This window comes from Melampsora larici-populina (assembly GCF_000204055.1).
Source record: "Melampsora larici-populina 98AG31 unplaced genomic scaffold MELLAscaffold_6, whole genome shotgun sequence".
Taxonomy (NCBI): Eukaryota; Fungi; Basidiomycota; class Pucciniomycetes; order Pucciniales; family Melampsoraceae; genus Melampsora; species Melampsora laricis-populina.
Window position 1 is genome coordinate 594,880 of NW_006768770.1, and position 20,285 is coordinate 615,164.

Here is a 20,285-nt window from a genome sequence, read left to right on the forward strand (position 1 = left end):
GCAACTATCCACCGTAAATCAAACGTTTGAAACACTCGGTTGATCCTTTTTTGCTTGTCCATTTTTACATTTCCTGCGTACATTCACAACAAAACTTGCTGTGATTTTTGATACCGACCTACTGCATATATTCGGTCAGCCTCGTTTTCAACTCTTGTGCACACCTCAATTCCTTTCCTTCCTCAGCCATTTCTTTTACACATCTCAAACAGAGATCATGACGCGCTTATGCCCAAAGCTAGCTCTGATGAAGTCTGCATGGTGGTCATACCTTGAGCACTTATGTATGAACCAGGCACAGCTCAAAAATATTCACACGGGAGCTCACTGAACTAGCTCATAGATCAGGCTTTTGATGTCCATTGAGCACCTGTCAATCTCTCAGATCTAACATACATACGTGATACCATGAAGCCAAAGACTAAATATTGACAAGCGGCTTCCTCTTCTTTCTCTGATTCACAGGAGTTCAAAATCAAAGGCACCAACAATTTGAGCGTAATCGTCATTTTGATCAACAACGAAATTTCGAGTCAAACTATTCGCACAATCAAGCGCGACAGCTGAACAACCAATTCCAACGAAATCAGAATTACTCTTCCAATAACTTTCGTCACGAGCGTGCCGACTCTGAGTCCTCCTTTGATTTCTCTGACATTGAAAGCGTCGCAAGTCACCGCCGTCCCAATACTCTACCACCTATACCAATGTATTCTGATTTGCACCACCGAAGATCTGCTTCCCTCTACGCTGGCTCTGTATCTCCCCGAGAGGAAATGTTACGAGCCCAGATGATGGGTGGTCACTTTGGCCCTCGCTATGATTACCCTATGATGGGTGGCCCTCTCTTTCGTTCTCCCATGTCGCGATACGCTGGCGCTGGTGGAATGTACGACTTAGGGATGGGCTGTCGACCGAGCTCTGTGATGGGCATGGGTTATATGGGGTATGGAATGGGATATGGAATGGGCGGCATGCATCCTGGTATGGGTTATGGCGGAATGAATTACATGGGTTATGGTCGACCTTTTCGCACTGGAGGCTTGGTCGAGTCTCGTTCACCACACATGTGCCGAGCAAAAAGCTGGAGTGCCCACGCAAGACTCTTTTAGATCAGCTCCGTCTTTTTCAGGATCAATTCTCAGCTTTTGTGAACATCGGCTTTGCTTCTGGTTGCAAAACTTTTTCTTCTTCTCTGTGTTGGGTGCTGGGTCACGTAATAGCATTCTTGTTGCAACCTGTTTTACGATTTCATACACATGCTTCCTTTCTGCACACAAGCCTGATGAATCACGCACTCATACATCTTAATTAGTTTGTTGTATAGGCATGGATTTTTGGTCTCCATTTCAATGATCTCTACATTTTTTTCCTTTTGTGATTGGTTTTTTTTCTCGAACATCAATAATAGACATATACTTTGATCTGAAAAAGAATTATAACCACCAGTTTTTGCCCCAGAACCAAGTCAGAGTTATCTGATATATATATATTTTCTAGTTGTGGGCAATCAATCAATGAAAAAAAAGTTTGCCAATGCTCTAGATGTTGGAACCAAAGCATATACGATGGACGAGAGAGGAGGGTGGAGGACAAACCTCAAAACCCGAAACACAAACCTGTATTGCCCTGTACAGATACTCGATTTTCGAGTAGGTCTGATCAAACCTCGCCAAAACGTCGTAGAAACAATCCAGATCACTCAACAAGTTTTGCAAAAACCCAACAAACATCCAGGAATCAACTACAAGTTTAATTGATTTGAGTTTATAATCGAAGACATCAAAAGTTTTGTCTTTTGACCAGATGATCAGGAGAGCAAGGCATGAAATTCACTACTTCAAATGCAATTAGTCTCTTGGGTTGGATTTCTATTTCTGAGTCTGTTTCTGATCTTTGTTTCGACATCAATGTTGAATTTTCAACTCTTGTATTGGACTCAAACTTTGAGATTTTCCTATTCGGTATCATTGCACAAGAAAGAAACTGAACATCTATCAGATGTTAACTTAACAAAGTCCCTCTCGCGGCGTCCCTCTGTGAAAATAGGAAGTTGTTACGCAATGGGAATCAAGCCTTCTTTGTACCAGAGTTTTTATGTAAAAAAGTCAAACCTGGAGGGAATGGTATTGCTTGTCATTGAATTTGTATGAACATCGAGCACAGATAATTGTTTGTCTGTTCACCAAGTCAGTCAGAATGTGAGTGCCTTTGATTTTGGAAAGGTGAGACAAAAATTGATTGAGATTTGTCTGTGATGTTGAAAGAGTGTACACCACGAAGCCTGTTTTCGTTAGAGACCCGGTGTCAGGAAGTTTGGGAGACAAACCGGTGACAGCCCAGCGTTTTAAAGTCGGCCTCTCGGGTTTTGATCCGGTCTCCACGCAGTGAAGCCCGATACAGTTGTTCAACCATTGGCTAAGTGGTTGAACAACTGTATTAAAAGTCACCGCGCGCAATAACGAGGTCACTGTCACCCGTTTTGCATCTTAACACAGATCACCGCAGGGAAACCTCATCCCCAATGGTTGAAAGATCGATAATGATCTCCTATCCGGAATGGGATTTTCCCTTCAATTAAATGAAGGAAGATGTTATATTGAAGCATTTCCCTTCAAACCATCGAAGGAAGGCATACCCTTGGCATTTTTCAAGGAGCCATCAATCTCATCATTATACTCGATTTTTAATTTTTTCCCTTTCTTAAAAGGAGGATTGCTCACAAATCCACGGCCTTCACATCAAAGCCAAACAACCTTAATCGACATCATCAACAATATTATGGACCCAACTAATGGGCTTGATGAATGTGAACCATTTATACTGTCTCAATGTGATGACAAACGAGATGACTGATGCAGTGATAATTCAAGGTTATCACGAGACAATCGAAGGCACAACCTCATCTTTTACTTGCGTTGCTTGTCCCCTCAGTCGACCGATGGTATCCAATGCGATTGCAAAACATAACAGATCCGCTAATCATCGGAAGTTTCACAAGATATGGCTGGAACAAGAAGCAGCGAGACGAGTCGATTTATCAACAACGGAGGCACCGGAAGTAGAACCTGATCCACCAAGTCCGGATGATCATAATCAGTTTCCAGCGTACAATCCCGATTTCACTGATGTGGAACCAGATCACGAGATCTTAGAAGATCGTCGAAAAAGGCTATTAGACTCGTGGACCAAAGACTTATCCGCTCTCTTTTGCTCACCAGCGTTAAGCATCAATAGTGACACCAATACTTCTATCAATGATGCTTTAGATCATACACTTCATTCCGATTCAGAAAAGGATGAATCAATTGGGTCAGACGAAGAAGACCCCCTTGAAAACGACAAGGACAAAGACGATTCGTCATGGGCTCCTTTTGCAAATCTTGAGGCACGTCCGTAATGGAAATTTTCCAAATATCTTCTTTCTGCTGACAACATTTGTTATCATATTTAGCAAGTTGTTGGTTCGCTTATTCTTGGGTCAACAAGGACTACGAGGTCCTTGTTAGATTATGAGCGTTTGCGCTGTTTCATCAGCCTACTTGGAGCTAAAATTCCGGCATACAAAACGGTCCAAAAACATCGTCAACGTTTGAAGAAACGTTTTAATTTCAATGTTTGTGAAACACTGAGCCCACTCGAAAATCCGTGCTTTGGTTTAACACTTAAGGAAACTTTGAGACAGGCAAGGATAACTCATATCTCACGCCTATAAGCAGGTTATTAATGTGTTATGAATCTCTGTCTTTGTAGGAACTGGCAAACCCATACGTTGTCGATTTCCTTGAGTTCATACCGGAGCTGCCCGATGCTCAATCTAAAGTTCATCGCCTCTCCCAGTCAAAGAAGTGGCGTGAGGAACTTGATGAAGATATTAGAGTTCAGATGGTTGAACAGGGAGATAATCATTTCTACTTGTTTGAATTGGTTCAATTGCAGTCAAAAAAAATCATCATTCCTTTCTATTTTTATAAATCTGGTAAAGAAGTCCTGGCCAAGTGTGTCAATGCGGTCCAAAAGTTTGTCAAAGTAGGTAGAGATTCTAAAATTAGAACTGAATTTAATGCTGTCTCCGCATTTGATTCACCTTCTTGTTCGACAATCAACATCAAAACTTTCTGGAGGACGTTTGACCAAATTGAATTGCCTGATGGACAATTAATGAAATCCTATTGTAGCAACGTCATGTATTGTGAGTTGATAGGATTGATTCTGCAATTTTGCTTTGTAATAACATTTGGTTTGATGTCAAAGCCCAAAAAGGAGACGATTTTATGGAAGTGCCATATCTCAACCCTTGGCGAATAAAAGCAAATAGTCAAATTATTCGACATCTCCCTTTGGTCTTGTACTGTGATGACCTTTCGGGTAATGTGTCCAAGAGATGGAACAAGCATTTGGCTTTCTATTTCACTTTAGCCGGTCTGCCGCCTAAGTTAGCAAATCAAGAATTCAATTGTCATTTTTTATCGACTTCGAACACCGCAGGTGCCTTAGAATTGGCAGACCCTTTGATAGACGAGTTGAAGTGAGATTACCACGTTCTTTTATAACTAACATGTTAATGAGGAAAACTGAAAAGGTCTTTCAGCCAATTGACTGAAGATGGCTTTGTGGCCTTTGATCACAAAGCGCAAAAAGAAGTTTTTGTGATGACTACGATCCTATGCCATCTAGGAGACTCTCCTATGCACGCGGAAGTAACCAACACAATGAATCCAACATCCTCTCTGACCCCTTGTAGGATTTGTCACTTGAAGGTCAAATCTTTGACAGAAAAGCGGTCATCCAAGTATGTATGCAACTTCCTGGGCATAGATGAGGCTGGAGAACGGGTGAGAAGTAATGATGTAATACACATTGTCCCCCAAATGATCTCCTGCTTACTTTGATGATTGTATATTTGCTTTAGATTTCCCTCCCGACTCGTGATTGGACCGCAACTGCAAATGGTACTAAGGATCTTTGGAAAAAAGCCCAACAGCCTGGACCGATCTCGCACTTTGAATCAGATTCAGCATCACTTGGATTACGAGATTCTTTGAATACATACTTTGTTAAACAAGCTCAAGAGCTACATAAAAATTGTACTGTATCTAAAGATGATGTAGCCGACATGTGTCGTGAGCTGAATGAAAAGTTTGGGGATCGCCTATTTAACCCATTTCTACGTTTGAAAGGTGATTTTGTGTATCATTCTTTTGATTTAGATTGTTTGTAAGCTGAAAATACATCTCTCTTTTTCCCAGGCTTCAACGGACATCTTGATACTCCAGTGGAAATTTTACACGTTATTTTGTTAGGTATTGCAAAATACCTTTTGCGTCATCAAATGAATGGTTGCAGCCCCGCCGAAAAGGAGAAACTATGGGGGCGCTGGAGGTCCTTTGACACTTCCGGTCTAAATATTCCTCCAATTCAGCCAAAATACATGATTCAGCATTTTCAAAGCCTGAATGGAAAAGAGTTTCGTGTGGTTTTGCAGGCGGCTCCATTTATTTTTATGGACTCTAAGATTTCAGATGAGGAACGTGAAGCATGGACGGCTTTGGCTCACTTGGCACCATATCTCTTTCAGACTGAAATTACTAACATGGATCTGTATTTGAAGGAACTCGAGAAACTCATCCAGCGTTTTTTGATTTCAATTGTGAAGCTTTCGGCACAATGGTGCAATAAGCCAAAGTTTCACATGTTGATTCATCTATGTGAATCAATTCGAAGATTTGGACCTGCCTGTTTATTTGCAACGGAGAACTTTGAATCTTACAACAGAATCACTAGAAGCTCTTCTATTCATTCGAACCATCTAAGTCCAGGACGAGATATCTCTAACTCTTTCAACAGTTATAAACTTATTAGGGCACTAGCTTGCGGAGCAATGTTATATGATCAAAAATTGAAAACATACATACGTTCCGGATTAAAAGTTCAAGAACTATTTCGAAATAATAAACTGTTTCAAAAGGCGTTAGGTTTCAATGCTTCATGGAACACGGAACCTATATTAGAAGTTGGAAGTAAGCTGATATTTCCTTCCTCTGCAAAGGAAATATCAGGTTGTATTGAATTATTTCAATTTTTCTGCAATTTTTTCAATGGAAGAGAAATCACGCTCACAGCCGCTTGCACCCGGTGATCTCATTCCAACTCACATATTCAACAATTTTTCCGCTGAGGACTGGAAAGTCCTTGAAGATGTCACCTTATCGACTCAACAAAAAGTAACAGCGGATTGTTTTATTTGTTTCAACAACTCAAATGATCAAATTGGAAGCATTGCTCGAGTTCAACGAATATGGGGTGTAGGAGGATGTGCTATTTCACAAACAATGATTGAGGCAGTGTATTGTCAAATCGGTCAGGTGAGCTCATACTATGGAATGCGCGAACTACAGCAGACTGATACAAATGTCTGGATTAAAGTTGAGGTGAGTTAAGACCGATATAAATGGGTCATAAACTGGTGATATTGACTGTTTTGATTTTAAAGTGAATCACTAACTTGTGATTTGTATTTGACACGTAGGACATAGAAGGTGTTATCAATGTCCAACACGACTGCTATAAAAGCAAATGTAACATTAAGAAAGTGAGGCCGACCATGATTGAACGACGTGTGTCAAAAAGGTTGGATTTTGCTGTTGTTCACGAAAGTACCATGGATCACATCTTAAACTCGGGCGCCTTCTATTCAGCGGAGATGCATCGTAAGTATTCTAGGATACAATTGGAAGACAGCCAATCCGATGATTGGGTTGTGGCTGTGGAAAAAGGCCTTGCGACTTGGGAAGCTGCCGTTAAAAAAAAAGACGATTCAAAAGAAAAGAAGCGGCAAAAAGAAAAAGATAAATTGTTAGGTAGCCAAACGGGTCAATTTGCTGCACACAAGAAAAGGAAACGCAATCAAAATCAAAACCCGGCACAGTTTGGACCTTCCAACTCCAAGCTTATTGATAGGTATTTATCAAGCAGACAACCTGTACCTGGCCCTTCCAATTCTACCTGAAAACATAAATGCAAGGGTTTGTTTCAATTCTCACATTATTTCATGACTGTAATGTATGATTAAGAATTTGATCAAAGTCACAATATTTTTAATCAACCTTTATTCTCACTTTTGTCTAATTGTTTTTTATCGTGCAACATATGATCAATTTCAACTTCATCTTTTATCTTCGCAAGAGCAAAGAAATCAATCAAACACTCAAACAAACGTTTTGTTATTTATTTAAAAGATAAATACAAAATGCATGGTTCAAACACCATCTAATTCGTTATATTGCCAAGATATCCTGTAACCCAATATTAGATTTGTTTGACTTAAAAGATAACCTTTGAATGTTTCAAACACCGACTAATTGGGTCACTTGCTATTTACAAGAAGATGAGCATTCCATTAAGTTCATCTCAGATCATCTCGGTGTTAAAAAGAAAATATAACCTTTAACTTTCAAAGGTAAAGGTTACACCACAAGATCAGCATGACAATAACAATCCTTTCACCTTCAAAGGAAAAGATATCCGATGACATCTTATCCTTTGGGCGTTCAAAGGATAAGATATCCTTTAAATTTTTAAGATATCAAATCAAGTACCTCCTTTAACTTGCAAAGATATCAAGTCAATCGGTGTTCAAAGGGCAAGAGAAATTGAAGATATCAGAAAGATTCATCGATATCGTCAACATTATTATTTAAGGAACAATAATATTCCTTTTGAACGATGAACTTCTTTGATATTATATAACATTCCTTTCGCGCACACCTTATCACAGTTTCTCTTATACTTGTCCAATCTTATAACTTCTCCAATGCCTTGCATTCTTCAAAAACATCATCTTTTGTGCCACATCGACTGAGTGAGGAAATCTCAAACGTTCACATCCTTCTACCGCGGGGCCGGACCCTATAATTTGAAATTGTCTTTGGGCACCGACTTCAACTTCCATTTCCTTCATGTCATTTCTCTTTTCGTTTCCTCGCATCTTCCCTCACACTCAAGACCAACCATCTTCCCCGTCACCAATGTCTTCTCGCAGTCAACGATCTAAGACCTACCAACGGGCCACCAAATCGCAAACCAGTCCTCAACAACAGCACTCGAATCACAACACTCCCAGCGTTTCAGGCTCTCGTGCATCCACACGTTCTCAAAAAAGGAAACTCACACAAAACCAACCATCCTCGCCTTCGCCCGGTTCGACTCGTCCTCAACAATATAAGCCGTACCAACGTCCAATTGCTTCACAGCCAAGTCTTCCAGCTCATCACTCGACTCATCGCAACACTCCAAGGTCCTCGGTTTCAAGATCTACTCGATATCAAAACAGACATCAACAGCGTGAAACAACGGAAGACCTCGAAACTCACGATTCCCAAAGGTCCAATCCTGTCGAAGAAAATCAGAAAAACTTAGAAGGACATGATGGATCTCCTCAAAAGGCCGCTGAGGATTCACAGAGGGAAGACTCCGAAGAACCTTTCAATCAGAATGATTTAAAATTATTCAACGCTGGCTCTGATGATAACAACGGAACCGACCACAGTGCTTATAAACCCGAAGAAAGCAGTGATCGTGATAGCAGTGAACAGGATGAACATGAAGACAATCATCGTAAGTTATCCATCGATTTTGAATTAGATCGAAATTGATCATATTGATTTCTGTGATCTTAGCCTCCGAAGGTGTCACAGTCCGGAACACGTCTCGAACTATGTTGAACAACCATAGCAGACAGACTGCTTTCTCTTCCCATATGACCGGACCTCAATCCCAATCCTTCGAAAGAATTGCTACTTGGGCGGATCTCGATCAAGATGCTCGCACAGTTGGACGAAAGCTATGTAACGTGAGTTAGACAAACCAATGAAACCTTAATAACCGTTACTGATTTTCGTATCTGACAGGTTACTGGTAGTGAGGAGCAATTCCATGCCTGCATGGTGGCCACTCTATCGATGCGCCAAGAAATGATAGTGTTATCAAATCAGCTGGAAGAAATCAAGAGGCAAATAAGCAAAATACCTTGTGGAGGAGGCTGTGCTTGGAAAGAACAAGAGCACACTGAACTCAAAGTAAGTCGTCTGCTAAGTCCCATTTGGAAAATAATATTTCCAATTTGCATTTGAACCAATCTGACATTTGCTGAATGCATTGTCATCATCTCTATAGGCAGTTGTTCGATCTACAGCGCTCAAGAAAATCATGGACGGTGATCTTCAGGCATACACCGCTAAGGAGAACAAATTCATCAATGAGGACCCGCTTCCCTTCTGTTTGTATGGAAAAGTTATGGTAAATGCGCTTCCCATGTCTTCAAGTGTTTCTTCAAGAACTAATAATTTGTTTAACAAAATAGACTGACATCTTAGGTAAACCAACCGAATGGAAGAAGGAACATCTTCCACCACGATATGGTGTTGACCCAGACAACAAATCCAGCCGTGCATTTCATTCCTTGGTAAATACTGTATTGAAGGAGGTCAGAAAAGATTTTGAAACTGTGGTAAGCCATTCCGTTATGCCTGCTTGACTTGTCCACCTATCTGACCAACCATCATAAGCTCCTTCAAAACATCTATCTTCCGGATCGAAAAACACCACGTTTCGATGCCCCGGTACCAATTCTGGACACTATAATTGTCAAAGTAAGTAACTTTTGATCGTGGCATGTGGTTACATGCTGAACCTGTGTATTCCCCGTATGCACAGCTGTACCAAAAGGAACACGGTGTCAGTGGGCAAGTTCTAGTCACCAAAGAGGTACTCGACCAGGTAGGCTACCTTCGATCATCACAATATGCATGGCTGGTCAGTTCACCATGTTGTTTATCTATGTGCAACTCATACCTTATAACTTACCCCTGTCTATGTCCGCCTATCAGAGGATGCAAGCAATCCACTGGGGGTTAAACCGTAATACAAAGAATTTTAAGTATGGCTCCCGATCGTTGTGGGATGTCATCGATGAACAATTGGAACACTTACGCACTAAATCCACACGATACCGTCACGCGTAAGTGATACTATCTCCTTGAAATACTACCACCTTCCAAATACTTACTGGGGGAATTTCACAGGTTTTTTACGTTATGTGACCAAAATGACATCAATCGAATCGATGGTACCAAGAATTTTGCCCAATTGAAGGAATCTACTGACTTCTCTATGCCAACTGAGACACAAATTCAAGAAGAAATCGAGTATTTGAATCAAACTTTTGGTACGGAACAGTCAGCAGACGAGGTGTTGCATGTACACGAAGTCTAGGTTTGATGCATGGTTCTATGACATACAGACTACTTCGGTCTATGTTTTCATTTCTTCTTTGATTTCTTATTTTAACTCTTATTTTAACTCTTCTTTGATCTCTCTTAACTCTTATTTTATCTCTTATTTTATCTCTTATCAATGGCTCATTTGTACATAAGTCTTTTCCCTCGTCTTTTTTTTTGTATATCATTGTCAACTCTTATTTTGATTTCTCATTAATCTCAATGTGGATTTTTATGTATTTGAGTCGACTCAATTATAGCAATTAACACGAAGTCATCTGCAATATTATATTCTGTTTGTGTTTCATTAAACAATTACAAAGTGACAAAATTTATTGAGTCAATAAATCGAGGCATTCATGTCCTTGCGACCAATGATGGTTGATGGCCTCAACCAGTTTCGAGCAAGTGACAACTGGTTGAATCACCAGTCTTGCAAAACACGGGTTACAACACCGTAAAACGGCCACGTGTGGCCAACGATGGTCACCACCAAAGAAAAACCTGGTCCTCAACCGTGACTCGACCCCGGCTGAGGACCCGTTAGAGGGGGTTCGTGGTGTAATAATTTAATAATTTCTTAAAGAAAAATGATAGATAAAATAAAATAATAATCATAATCATGTAAAAAACCAGAAATAAAAACTGCTAAAAAAGCTAAAAGGAATACCAATGATAATTATACCAACTAAAGTAAAAACACAAAACCAAACACAATGGGTGGCGCAGGTGGGAAGATAAAAATCACAAATAGCAAAGACTTGACTGGAAACGTTTGTGAGAGTGATAGTGAGAATAGGATGGATTTGAAAGATAAGAAAGATGGACAGAGGGGTGGTAAATAGGCTATGACATCAATCATAAATCATCTTGAAGATACAAGAATCCAACCCGTTGGAATAAACGTGTAATTTAAACGCACTGTTATTCAAAACATCTCAATTGGTGAGCATTGGATTAGATAGAGAAGCAAGTGACACCTAGGGGTTTGTCTCTCATACCCTAATGAGCTTTTGCGCTGATCCCAAAGTCAAAACCTCCTCTGAATAGTAACAAAGCATGAAAATTATGCCTGGTCCTTATTGTGAGAACACTTATTAGGAGAAGTATCTTTTTGATTTCCTTTGAGAGTGAAAACTAAAAGTGGGAAGAACCGAAGTTCGAAATCATCCACAATATATACATGATTATCCAGAGTGTAAAGACTGGTAAAGAGCATCCTCAATGTAAGCGGTAATGAGGGATTTAATAATTTGGAGATGGTGAAGAGCACAGCAGTGCAAATCACACGCGACGCGATGGCTTACACATCGTTCGTCGTGGCTACCTTGGCACCTGTAACCTATGCCGTATCCTATTCTCGTATCTAGAAGCTTACTCCTAATGCCCGTAGTAAGTTTGACTCTAATTTGGCTATCAGGAATCAGGATACCAGATGATATGTATCAGACTTGAAGAATTAACTTTGGTTTCGGAAGATCGTGTTCTGAAACAAATCAAACTCTCTTCGTGTTATGTACCTCAAGAGCGTCCAGTATCCTTGGGACTCTGAGTCCAAAATAACCGGGTGACATGTCGATAAATGTGCAGCTGAAACCTTTCTCCATCAATGGTCGATCACCCGGATGGCTCGTGGTTAGATATTTAAATTCGCCGCTATTTTCACTCAAGCTTGATGATATCCTGCACGGAATATTAACCCCACTCTCAGCTTACACGATGTCTGAAGTAGCTTTGAGCAGTAGATGAAGAAGGAAACCAGCCAATGGACTCACTTGAGGTGCTTCTCATAACTTCTTCTGGGACATGCGATTTGTGCTCTCAGGGTTTTACCGCACACTCACCATCGAGTTTAGGCCGCCTGTGCGCGTGTCTCGGCTGAGGCACTCTCTGTTAGAGTGACACTATCCCGGCGACTAAAGGAAAGTGTGATGATAATCCAGGCTTACGACCCTTGTAACATATCATGACTCATGTCAACTTGCTTGAAACTGATCCTAACATCGTTTTCGATCTAAAGATGAGATTGCATATGGTCATTGAACAGGCTTCGGTGAGGACATCGATGGTTATGAAGTCCGCAGGCTATAAGAACGCAGGCCTTTTTGCGATATTCCTCAATACATAAAAACTCATCTGGCTAGACATCTAAAGTGACTTTTCTAGAGCTGTAATCAACAAAATCCATACTTTCCTTCCTTCCTTCCTTAATCAATCAATATTCTATAAATAATTTTTTATACACTCATTCTACATCATGCGTTTACAACTTGCACTCATTGCTCTAGCTTTTAGATATTCTTTTACATCAGTTCTCTCCTTTCCCACTAATGGTATTGAGTCATCTCCTCAATCTCATCTTAGCCGCTCTATTCATAGGCGAGCGGTAGACGCTGTTGATCAGCTTGATCAGCTTGCTCAGATAAAAAAGGAAACAAGCTTAGAATCCTTCGATTCAATCTTTAGTGCTGATGGGGTCGTTTCCTACAAAGGCTCAGTCAAAAGACGCCCTCGTGTATTCACTTACATCAATGGAGGACATGTTCCTGTAGAATCCCCGGCCGCAGACAAAATTAACGCAGAAACTATAGAACGTCAGCTTCGAGATGATACATCTGATCCACAAAAATCCTCCTCTGAGGTCTCATCCTCCGACAACCACATCGACAGCAAGACGGGTTTACAAATCTATTCAAAAGAATGGTCGAGCAAAGACCTTTTACCTGATGTAATGATCCGATTTGGAGAAGCCTTAGGAATCGACAACAAAGAAGTAAAGCCTTTGACAGGACAATCATTTGATGTTTTAAAAGCCTTACCCTCTGAGTTGGGCTGGGATGAAAAGCAAGCGAAGTTGGAAACGGCTCAGGTGCTCGAGTGGTACCGAACCAACAAAGTGGCTTCATTAGCTCCTGATCAGCAACAAGTCCTGGATTTCAACCTTGCAATCGCAAACTTAGATCATCGACCTTGGTGGACCGAAGATAACATGAAAGCTTGGCAAACTACAAACATGCCTTGGGAAACCATCACTCGAGTCGGTAGCATCTTGGAGCGTAAAGTCAAGGATTCTATGTCACCAGAAGAACTCAATAATGTTAGAAGTGAAATCTTAACTGTCCTCGATCACTTTGCCGCTCACAATGATATTGAAGAAAACATTGAAGGTAACAAAATCCAATCTCGCGGAGCGATAGCTGAAGCACTACATGAAGTTACCGGAGCGAATAAAGCATCTAAATTAAAAACTGATTATCCTGACTTTGATGAGAAACTCAAATTGATTGGACCTCAACATGGTGAGATTGCAAAAATCAAGATCTTTTTGAACAATCAGAATGGTGAACAGCTTGATTTAAATAAAGAGTTTCGAGTTTTAGTTCATATGCAATTACTTCTCAATGGAATTCCTTATGATATCGCAGAGAAATATGCAAGAGCTTATAAGACCGTTAGTTCTCATGTTTTCAACAAGCCAGCCGGTCTACTCTCTGGGATTATCGATTTCCGTCAAGGTGCTGTAGATATCAAAGCCCTGAAAGACATTTTACCAGTAGGTAGTGGAGGAGATGTAGCTCGTATTACTACGTATGCCGCTTTGAAGAGATTTTTCCAAGATATTTATGGCAATCTAGATGTGAACTATGTAAATGAAAGAGCTTCGGTGTTGTTACGTCAGAGGACGAAAGTGACCGGATGGGTTCCTAATATTTGGAGTTAAACTCAAAGCTGGTCTTCTGCAAGCCGAACGACCTCAAGGAACTATCTGTAAGTATGAAGTTTTTTTGCAACCAATGTTATTGAATGTGTAGTAGAACAAAACGTTTACCATCTTTTCTTTGTCGCACTTCTACAACAGTGATTCAAACTCCAACAAAAATCGAAATTCCTTATTCACTCAAAAGCGACCATTGCTATCCTAAAAAATGTATTTCTTCATCATAATCACTACTTGGGAAAGAATGTTATTCAAGTTAATTCCTAGTTGTTTTCCGTTTCTTTGTCGCATCATGACACCAACATTATCTTTGTTAGACATCCCGAACTAAATATACACAAGTTTAAATTTATTATAAGACCAGCTGAAACCTTCCCAGATATATTGCCACATATACTAACGTGATGTTAACCATGGGTTGTCTAATCTTGCCAGAATCTCATCAATAAGCATGTTTGAAATACAAACTTGAACTCTACTTCTTACTCTCATCATCGCTGAGAGCCAGCATGAGCCACGTCCTCCCATCAGTCAGTCGTCAATTTCTCAATTTCTCAATTTCTCAACATCAGTCATGTCGCGCTATACCTTGTTGTTACATTGGGTTCCCTAGGGCCTTGCAGTTCAAATATCCTCATTTTTTGAAGAAAAAAGCTTCGTTACTGGTGTAGACCTGATAGAACAAACATAATAGAATTGAAAGAATCCATTGAATCAAGTACATTGCAATCTACCACAAATCTCGTATGATCTAGATGAGATTATTCTCAACGCAAAGGCTGATCAATTGCTCTGATAGAATTGAATTCATCATACTAAGAAAGCGTTCACTCATAATCCCTCAATCCACACATACTTCAATAAATGCAAATGATCGAAAAAGTCATATTAAAAGAAAAAAAGAAAGGTTAGAAGATAACAAAGAATCTGGTAGAGTCTGAGATAAAAAAAAGTCAAGTAAACAATATACAAAAAAACAAAAGATGAAAAACAAAAAACAAAGAATGCTATGACTTATTTAAATGGATGAGAAAAAAAATAAAACGAAAACAAATGATTGTCTAATGAAATCAATGATAAAGTGTGATCCAACCAAAACGTAACAGAATAAATTAACAAATGCTTCTCTATCACGATGATCATCAAAAATAAATAATTCAATTATAAACACAACAACAAGGTTTCATAAACATCTAGGTAAAGCAAAACGAAGAGGTCTTATAGGTTTAGTTTGTTCTAAATTTAAAGCATAAATCAAAGAATCTCTTGATCTTTTCTTCCGATCGGTAAGAGAATAGATCTCAGACAAAAGAAACCAAGCTTCCGGTACATCCCAACCATTCGAGATCGTCAAAGTTTCCAATAATCCTTCTGAAACTTCTAGCGATCCTTCTTCTTTTAAAATTCTAGAAATATGAACTATTGCACTAATATGATCATCTGTAAATGATAAAGCTTTACTTAATGATTCAATCGCACTGTTTAAATCACTTATTGATAATTTATAAAGTGCATATTGTACCCATACATCTGCTTCATCACTATCTAAACTTTCGGCTTCTTGGATCGCTCCGAGACATTCATCCATCTTACCCCATCTTCTAAACGTAGCTGCTGACATCAACCAGAGTGACTGCAATAATTTATCTGCTTTTGAAACTTTTCCTTCAATTAGCTCGTTCCCGGATTGATCTTGATTTTCATTCAAGGCTACATTTCCAGACTCGGATTTCAATAGGGATGTTTTAGAGGCCATGACGCTACGTTTCTCGCTTACTGAATTTGACCCGTGTCGAGGATGTCGGAGTGATAAGGATATAGCCCGGCTTACTGGCTTATTAGCTTTGATCCCAAGATTATACCGTATAGCAAAGAAGCGTCAGTCAGATACCCCAACATCAAAAGAAAGAATCCCTCTGTGTCTTACGTGAGCCAGCCGGAGTAGTACTGGTATCAGTACTTCCCTTTTTTCCAATCAATTTTCTTCTGATGATAGTTGATCTCGAACGTGATCCAAGATGATCACCCACATTCGCTGCTTCAGACCGATCAGCGGCAGTTATCACAGAAGCATTTGAGGCCATTCCTGATTTTGAGGCAATGCCATAAGGCGACATTTGTTGGGAAGAGCCTGAAAAAGCGAAGCAAACTCAAATGTAGATCTTCTTTAGTATACATCTAGTCAGTAGTTAGAAAACGTGAAGTCTTACCTCTTCTAAGTTGAGGAGCGATCTGAGCAAAGTATGAGAATAAAGCTTGTTGATCAGTCAAAGCAACCTCAGGACCATCCATAGACTCTAGTATCACATTCTTCGTAATCCTTAACTGCATCATGGCTTCTAACTCTTCAAGACGATCATCATTCAATGCGTTTGGATGTTGTTCTAGAGCTGGACTACCTGTACTAATCGGACTTGTCCGACTGCTTGATTTCGTATGACTTGGTACATTCAAGAACGTATCTCGACGCGGTGTACTTAGTGCATCAGAATTCGATTCAGATACTCCATGGGCAGGACTGCCATTAGTACTTGAATAAGCATTACCCTCAGGTGATGGAATTCCATTACTGGTTCCTCCAATATCAGATGGAGATTCTGTATTGATCGGAGGCGTGAGCGTTCCAAGAATCGGTGTGCCACTCACATCACTCCTCTTCGGAGTTCTCGTGCCACTTCCGTTTTCCGATCCATCATCACCTTCATCATTCAACCCAATATCAATGATATCTAAAGCCAATCGAGGTTCTTTAGATGCACTAGTAAGTAAACCAAGTAAATGCCAACCAATCTTCTTGTTCGAGTTGATATCCACTGCCTTTCTTGCTGATACGAGTGCTGATTCAATGTCTCTCAATTCAGCTTGAGCAAAGGCAAGATGATAAAGATTCTCATATGAGTTGGGGTCCAATTCAGCTGCCCGAATCAAGTGTTTCAAATAAGTTGCGTGCAACTCCGGTCGCGTCTCGCTGTCCGCTAAGATAGGTTGAAGTTGATCAGATATAGCTCTAGTTGTGACATAATGATAGAAAAATGATGAGCGGAAAATAATGAATACTCACCAATTTGAGCTTGCGCTCCGGCAGCGAGGCCTAAAAATCGCTCCACCTGGGCCTCCAGTGATACATCAATAGCACGTGATTTTGCCTTATTGGCTTCAATCAATTCTGATGCGCGTGTGATCAGTTTAAAAGCCTTTTCGGGATCAGACAAAAACTTAATCCAAAGTCTGCAACCAAAGACAAGAGTTTCAATGAAATCTTCATCCGAGTCATGATCAGATGCTTCCATCGAGTTGCCATTTTGATCATTCGGTTCGATTGCGTCGGTTGGTGATCCTACTCCAGGATCCAGATGAGTCGGATCAGGAGAACCTTTGGGTGATTCGATCTCTTTAGCCTTGGTGAAGAGTTGTACATAGAGATCTAGAGCTTGACTGGCTTCTTCAAAAGCATGTTGAGCGCTCAAGAGCCGTACGAGATATCTCAAGATCTTATGTGAATGAAATGTTTGACGAGTAGCACGATAGAGCATCTCAATGATATGTTTCGCTTCTTCGCTTTCACAACCGTCCACCCTCCAAGCTTCAAAGAGCAAATCACAAAACTCCAGGACAGGTTGATTGATAGCCCCGGACTTGGGAAAACTGCCACTCAGTTTGAGTACATGTTCATAAGCGCGTTGAACCCCAAATACCTCGGTTCGCCAAGCTTGCCAGTAAGTTTTGTTTTGTATGGATCCTATCTCACTCGATAAAGTCATATTCGAAGACGCAAAGTTTGAGACTGAAGCCATGATCGCAGGTGTCCACTTTCCCGATTTCCGTGAATCAATAAGTATCCTCAGGTACGACTTATAGAACACACATCTCTTTCCATATCGGAACGAATTAGGCCAATAGCGAGAATAAGAATGATAGAGTCGATGAGCCTCTAAAGTAATTTGATCATCCCTGAAATCAATCCCAACCGCGAGAATTAGATATTTTGTTTGAAAAAAAGTTTAAGACGAAAAAAACTCACGAAGCCTTTCGACTGATGAGAGCATATCTATAGAGTCCTACTTCAGCCCACGAATGCATCTCTTCATTACCTTCGTTCCCAGCTGTGATAGCCAGATGGCTAAGACATCTTCCATAAGTCGAAGCAGCTTTTTTGTACGAATCCAAAGTGGTAGCAAAGGCTGCTTCACTTGATTCATAAGAGAGTGCTAGATCGGGGCCAGAGATCGGATAAATAGATCAGTTTCCAGCGAAGGTCTTTTACGTAAAGTGAGGATATGAGATTCACCAAGAACAGTATGAGCCAGTACTTGTAATACTATATCGTACTTCTCAGTATGAATGGTCAGATCAGGTTTTGGCAGATCATAATTACATTCTTCAAGTATAGTGATCGACTGTGTAAAATCACCGATTGTGTATTGAGAAAATCCCACAATGATCTTTGCAGACTGAAGTTTTTAAATGATCGATCACATTTATAAGATTTTTGTCTAGAAGCTTGAGAATTATGAAACAAGCCTCACATTAATATCGGATAATGTTCTGGAGGGCGCTTGAGTCGAATTAGAAGTATGACTCTCAATGGAGGTCTTCAATTTGTTGACCATCTCGAGAATTTTATCTTTATCTTGATCTAGGATCAGCGGGGCCAATGCTACACGACCGATCTGCCAGGAGACACATGTAAGTATCAGATCTGAAAGCCAGAAGAATATGTCGAAGAAGTGTACTTCAGGTTGATCGACGAGATGATATCGATCATGATCATAGTCAATTTTTTGAGAAGAGGCTGTCAGTTTAGCTCTCAGGGCTTGGTCGATAGTTGCAGATTCGGCTGTGACTGTAGAACGAGAAATGTTCGAGATAAGTTCAGCCAGGAATTGTGGAATTCAAAATTGAGGGTTTAGTTTCGACTGACGTGGTCGTTCAGGGTTATGCTTGAGGAACTTGCGAATGAGTTCGGACCAGAGAAGCGCTCCACTAGCTACAAATCAACAGTTTGTAAGTGACCAGTAGTTCAAATGAGCGTAGCATGATCATGAAAGATGTGATGTCATACATTCTTGCGAGTCAGATGATGCGGTGATAAGTTGACCTTTGATGGTGATTGGTGCTTTGTGATCCCAGAGAGCTGCAGATCTGACAGTATCCAGATAACGAGCATATAACTGAGGTTTGGGCTAAGGAAAGATAGTGAAGAGTCAGTATTTCAGTTTCATATGTAGACAGTGTGAGTTTCCTTACCTGAGTTCGATGGATGATAGATGACATATTGCATTGAAACAATTAAGATTCTTTCGTGATAGGATGAGACTGAACTGTAGTTTGTTGGGGTTGAGAAGTTGAGGATTGAAGTTGAAGTTGAAGTTGACCGGTTGAGCTGAAACAAGTGAAGTGGTCAAGAAGTTCACAGATCCAAGATCACAGATGGAAGCGAGTAATAACAATACAGTTTGATAAACTACATTAATATTCAACACACTTCACCCTCCCAGTCAGCTCAAGCCTCAGTCGACCCCACATATGATCACAACCAATTCACTTTTCTCATTGGAATTTGGAATGAACCATGTTTCGATGTGTCACATCTTATTTCTTAGAAAAGCTTGCATGATGGATTTATCGGTTTATCATGGTATCTTGTCCAACATTCAACCCAGTCAAGCACCAGTAGTTTGTGGACCTCACTGTGGAAATTCATGGCGCAGAGGTCATATATCTATGTCAGAGAGATAAAATATCATTTTTAACCAATTTTTTTCATCAAAACAATTACAAAACCCAAGTGAGATAATAAAAAATGCAGAACCAGATAAAAAAAACAACTCAGAACCCAACAATGAATACACCCGGCGAGGAATGTACAATAACAGATATTCAGGAGCCAAAACCCAAGAACAGAATAGTACTAAGTGAAACAAAATTGATAAAAGAAAAAAACCACGAGAAGATATTGAAGAAATTGAGAGAAGAGGAAAAGTAAAGAAACGCAGAAACCCAAATTGATCCATCTCAAAAACAACCACAGAGAAAATTGACTAATACAGATGACATATGACCATGAAAAACCAGAGAGACTGAAGAAGAATCGAAAGATAGAAAATCAAATTGAAAATGAAGCTGGAGAAATCTTGAGAACCGCCCATAGACAGGAAGAAGTACTGAGATAAGATGATAGATAAAAATCGAGAAAAACTATCCAAGGTGTGCCAAAACTTGAGGAGTGATACTTTTAATTTTGTGAATCACGGTGTGGACTGCTTCAAATTGTGAGTCTTCAAACAAGA

At 40.1% G+C, this 20,285-nt stretch overlaps 3 protein-coding genes across 3 annotated transcripts; 2 read left to right on the forward strand and 1 right to left on the reverse strand.

The window, feature by feature from the left end:
* Positions 1-707: 707 nt before the first annotated feature.
* On the forward strand, positions 708-1,112 carry MELLADRAFT_94420 (uncharacterized protein; the record flags this gene model as incomplete). Its single annotated transcript, XM_007406319.1, has 1 exon — positions 708-1,112. The coding sequence occupies one exon, from the start codon at positions 708-710 to the stop codon at positions 1,110-1,112; it is 405 nt and encodes a 134-aa protein (XP_007406381.1).
* An 11,422-nt stretch (positions 1,113-12,534) lies between these two features.
* On the forward strand, positions 12,535-13,998 carry MELLADRAFT_103436 (uncharacterized protein; the record flags this gene model as incomplete). The annotated part of the gene is made up of 1 exon (XM_007406320.1): positions 12,535-13,998. One exon carries the CDS (start codon positions 12,535-12,537, stop codon positions 13,996-13,998), a length of 1,464 nt encoding a protein of 487 aa, XP_007406382.1.
* Positions 13,999-15,178: 1,180 nt separating this feature from the next.
* MELLADRAFT_94423 (uncharacterized protein) lies at positions 15,179-19,269 on the reverse strand (the record flags this gene model as incomplete). Its single annotated transcript, XM_007406604.1, has 10 exons — positions 15,179-15,837; positions 15,923-16,126; positions 16,206-16,970; positions 17,057-17,946; positions 18,017-18,203; positions 18,284-18,446; positions 18,522-18,838; positions 18,917-18,982; positions 19,058-19,178; positions 19,243-19,269. 10 exons carry the CDS (start codon positions 19,267-19,269, stop codon positions 15,179-15,181), a joined length of 3,399 nt encoding a protein of 1,132 aa, XP_007406666.1.
* Positions 19,270-20,285: the final 1,016 nt, after the last annotated feature.